The 4,856-nt window shown below is 36.5% G+C and overlaps 1 protein-coding gene across 1 annotated transcript; it reads right to left on the reverse strand.

Moving 5' to 3' along the window:
- Window positions 1-1,019: 1,019 nt before the first annotated feature.
- LOC102389712 (olfactory receptor 2W3) lies at window positions 1,020-2,830 on the reverse strand. The gene has a single exon (XM_006070005.3). The coding sequence runs from the start codon at window positions 2,317-2,319 to the stop codon at window positions 1,348-1,350; it is 972 nt and encodes a 323-aa protein (XP_006070067.2). The 5' UTR covers window positions 2,320-2,830; the 3' UTR covers window positions 1,020-1,347.
- Between the last annotated feature and the right edge of the window lie 2,026 nt (window positions 2,831-4,856).

Here is a 4,856-nt window from a genome sequence, read left to right on the forward strand (position 1 = left end):
AGTCGGACACCACTGAGCGACTTCACTTTCACTTTTCACTTTCATGCATTGGAGAAGGAAATGGCAACCCACTCCAGTGCTCTTGCTTGGAGAATCCCAGGGACAGGGGAGCCTGGTGGGCTGCCGTCTATGGGGTCACACAGAGTCGGACACAACTGAAGTGACTTAGCAGCAGCAGCAGCATTTCCTCATGAAGTATCCTATGCCATGAAAAACATATGTTAAATTAATTTGTGTGATTTTTTTCTCCCATTAATCTATCTTTGTAAGTTTAATTTCAGATCCAGACAGAGACTCAAAAAGGTTCCAGGAAAACTTTTTCCTTTCCTACATCTGGAACTGTATTATGCAAAGAAGGGAAATAAGTCATGCTGCTTGTTTTACTTACTAAATGCTTACATATTTTTACTCTTTACAAATTGGTGTAGCAATAGAATCATCAGTCACACAGAACATGGAGAAATTTTTTGGTTCAGTTCTATTTGAGTAAATGATTTAACCTCAAAGCCTCAAATACCATATGGCAAAATAAGGGTAATACAAGTCATATGATCTCCACACACGCAGAGAAGTTTAGATGACTTAAGAGCACTTGACTCATAACAGGAACTTAATAAGCATCAGGTCCTTCTCACTAACAAAATAAAAACATAACTGAGAAATAGTGATGCTTTAAGATTTAAATGACACACATATTATTGTTATAGGTTAATTTCTTGGTTTATCCAGAGTTCTTACAACAAACTTTGGGGAAAATGTCAAAGTTTGGGGACAAAGTGTAGATAACACATATGACTCAATGAAAGGCTTTGGATAGGAATTTAAAAAATGCAAGCATCCCTATGCTGAATTCCCATGTTGATGGCTGTTGACTAAGAGAAGTGATTGATCTGTGATCATTCTCACTAAAACACCCATCATTGCATTAGTGCATTAAACCTGTGGCGGATTCATTTTGATATTTGGCAAATCTAATACAGTTATGTAAAGTTTAAAAATAAAATAAAATTAAAAAAAAAATAAAAAAAAAATAAAAACAAACAACAAAGGCAAAATTCTTATTAAGAAAAGAAGTTTCCTTCTTGGCACTCTGGTACAAAGTTGGAGAAACTCATCTTTATATCTATATCACTGTGTCTTCATACCTGCTTTACAGATCACCTAGAGGTTTTTGGGTGATATGTGTTTTCCAGTTCACTCATCAAACATATACTGTTTCAATGGAACTAAACCAGTTGTAAAGAAGTCCAGGGAAAGGTATATAAATTGGGAAGCAAAGGTAAGACCCAGATCTGATCCAACAATTCCAGATTCCATCAATGGTGCCTGATGGAGTTCATAACCAGGCTAGAGATGCCTGTCTGGCCCTTTCACTCTTACTCTTTTCTTCTCCCTGTCATGCAGCAACAACCTCCTCAATGCCCCCTTCACCTCTTTGTTTCTGAGGGTGTAGATCAGGGGATTCAGGAGTGGGGTGACAATGTTGTAGAAGAGGGTGAGGAACTTGCCTTGATCCTGGGAGGAGCTGTTTCCAGGTTGCATGTACATGTAAATGATGTTTCCGTAGAAAAGTGAGACCACTGTGAGATGGGAGCCACAGGTGTTGAAGGCCTTTTGCCTGCCTGACGCTAACTGAATTTGTAACACAGCCCTCACGATGTAACCATAGGAGACCAGGATAAATACAAGGGGTGAGAGTACAATGCCCACTGCCAGTACAAAGACAGTGCCCTCAATGGCAGCTGTATTCACACAGGCCATTCGTATCAGGGCAGGCATCTCACACAGGAAGTGGTCCACACTGTGACGCCCACAGCGGGGTAAGCGTAGGGTGACTGGGGACATGGCCAAGGAGTTGGCCACCCCACAGGCCCAGGCTATCAACACCAAGCCTAGGCAAAGCCGGGGATTCATGATCACCATGTAGTGCAGGGGCTTGCAGACTGCAACAAACCAGTCATATGCCATGACTGCCAGGAGTAGACATTCCACACCACCCAGACCCAGGAATAGGAAGAGCTGGATGGCACAGCCTATGTAGCTGATGGTCTTGTCACTTCCACTCAAGTTATACAGAAGCTGAGGGATGGAGCTGGTGGTAAAACTAAGGTCCAGGAAGGAGAGATGGGCGAGGAAGAAGTACATGGGAGTGTGGAGGTGAGGATCCAGCCGAGACACCAGGATGATGGTGGTGTTGCCCACAAGGGTCAGGAGATATGCAATCAAGATAACCACAAAGAGGATTCTCTCCAGATGGGGCCGATCAGAAAATCCCAAAAAGATGAAATTTCCCTGGGTGCTCTCATTGGTTCCATCCATCTCTACTGCACCTGAAGAGGAATATTGATACTAATAATGTGAACAGCCAATAAAATGGAGTGTTTACTATGAGTGTTTACAGGCATTCCTCTATGTTTTTTACATTTATTTACTCATTTAACTCCAACTTGAATGGTACAAAGTTGGCGCTCTTACTATCCTTGACCTACAGAAACGGAAACTGAGACAGATGTGTGTTAAGTAAATTATCATATTCTAGAAGGAGCAGAATGAATTTTGAACACAGAAAATGGGGCTTAGAGTCTTTATCTTTCACTGATGGTAGTGCCTTTAATCCCAAAGTCAGGAAAGATAAATCCTCCCATGGCCCAACTATTGATTCTTCTTGAGACACAAGTTCTTAAGCTCCTGCTGTAACCTCAAAGGCCCAAAGACATATCCATTTTATGCAGAATATTTGTCTATTCTTTATCCCAAAGACACACTTCACTCATTTGATTATTATTCTTGAGGTAATTTTAAAGTATCTGTATAGATAATGTATAAGACAATAAAATATTACTAAATAATATGCACTAAAATTAATCTCTCTGTGTCTCTTTCCTGCCATCTCTGTCTCTATTTTTCTGTCCCTATGTGTGTATGTCTTTCTCTCTCTCTCTCTCAGATAGGTCTTGCATAGAAGGAATAATTTTTTTCTTCCAAAATACTATATATTGCTTGAGGAAAAAATATAGCATTTTGTAATGGATAATGCAACTTTAATGCAATTATTCACATATATGTTCAGAGTTTCTATCAAATTGCAATTCCAAGAACCTATCACATTCAGAGCAAAGAATGTTTGAGGACAAAACTGCAAGTCTTACAGATAGATATAGAGAAGTAGATTGCAAACAATTTAAGTTGCAATTCCAATCTCCTCCGTTACGATCTCTTAACCAACAAGATACCATTACAAGCTATTTGAAAGATCACTTACCTTTACATAGTTTTCCCATCTAATATGGTAATACTCAAACTACTTACACATATGTTCTGTTATTTTATTAATATGAAAAAGTTGGTAAATATGAAAGTTTATATGTATGCTATATAAAACTCATATGACATATAAAAAATGAGATTAGGCAGGAAAATTCTGAAGGAAAAAAAAAGTCTAATGAGGAGAAACTACCCTTATATATATCCAAACATACACTGAAAATATAATAATTTAACATGATCGGAATTTCCTTGGTGGTCCAGTGGTTAAGAGTCCACTTTGCAATGCAGAGGACATGGGTTCCATCCCTGGCTGGGGAGCTAAGATCTCATATGCTGTGGGCAACTAATCCCACATACCACAACTAGAGAGAAGCCATCAGGCTGCTGAGAAAGATCCTGCAAGCTGCAACTAAAACCTGACACAGCCAAATAAATAAATATTTAATAAAAACAACAAAAAAAGAAAAAATAACAACAACATAAAAAACATGATCACTGAAAAGGCATTTGGGGTTCGGGACTGTGGATCCTTAAATTACTCCTTTCACCGAAACTAATTACAAATCAAATATTTAAAGTGTTAAAAATACAGCCACTATAAGAAAGTCAACCCTTGCTCAATACACCTCTCTCTCGCTCTTTTTTTTCTTTTTCCTGATCATCTTGGATTTAGGTAGATCTCACTAGATAAGTTGCGATTTTTGAAACTATGAAGCAAAATATATATTTGATTCCATATTTTTTAAAAGATCTATACTACAAAAAGACAACTAACAAAGTCTAAAGAATAATTAATGTCAATACTATCGAACTTCAACATGAAAACTGAAAGCTGCCTTAGCAAGAAAATATGTAACAAAGTAATGTAGATAATAATTTGAGCATTTTACAGAAAAACAATTATTTACAATAATGTGACAAAACATCAGAATTGTTCTCACTGATGATTGAGTATATAAAGTATAAATATAAATGTATTTGCTTCTTAGATATGTACTTATAGGTGTGGTATATACAGAGTTGGGGAAAGTGTGGGGAAATGAGCCCATTAACTCCTGATAGGAATTTAAATTGAAATAGTATCTTTGGTAGAATCTTAGAAGAGATCATTAATCATGAATAACATATATGCTGACATTCTTCATGTTATTTTAACAAAACAATTATACCTTATAAAATTTTAAATCACATGTGGGGTTTTTTTGACTCATTAATTCTGAATATTGGAATCTGTCCTGCATTTATTAACACACAACATGTAATGTAATTCCTCCAAAGTCTTCATTATAGTATTGATTGAGACAGATAATACTCAGAAATAATATATATGTTCAGTTATTGAAATGATTTAATAAATAACAACCTTGTGAACTTGAAACAAATGACTACTAAATAAAAATAATATATGTATGTGGCTTCACTTGGCATTTTTTCCAAAAATCTTATTAATTTTAAACAAGGAAAAGGCAAAACATAATGTATAGTGAGGTTATATGTGGTCTGGTCCCATCTTTTTGGTCACTAAATCTATATATAAATATTCATATCAAAATAGAACCAATATCTAGAAATATGTACATTGAATTATC

The sequence above is a fragment of the Bubalus bubalis genome, chromosome 9, assembly GCF_019923935.1.
Source record: "Bubalus bubalis isolate 160015118507 breed Murrah chromosome 9, NDDB_SH_1, whole genome shotgun sequence".
In the NCBI taxonomy this organism is placed as follows: Eukaryota; Metazoa; Chordata; class Mammalia; order Artiodactyla; family Bovidae; genus Bubalus; species Bubalus bubalis.

Excerpts from the sequence above, each read along its gene's own strand:
- LOC102389712 (XM_006070005.3), bottom strand. The coding sequence starts at position 2,319 with ATGGATGGAACCAATGAGAGCACCCAGGGAAATTTCATCTTTTTGGGA.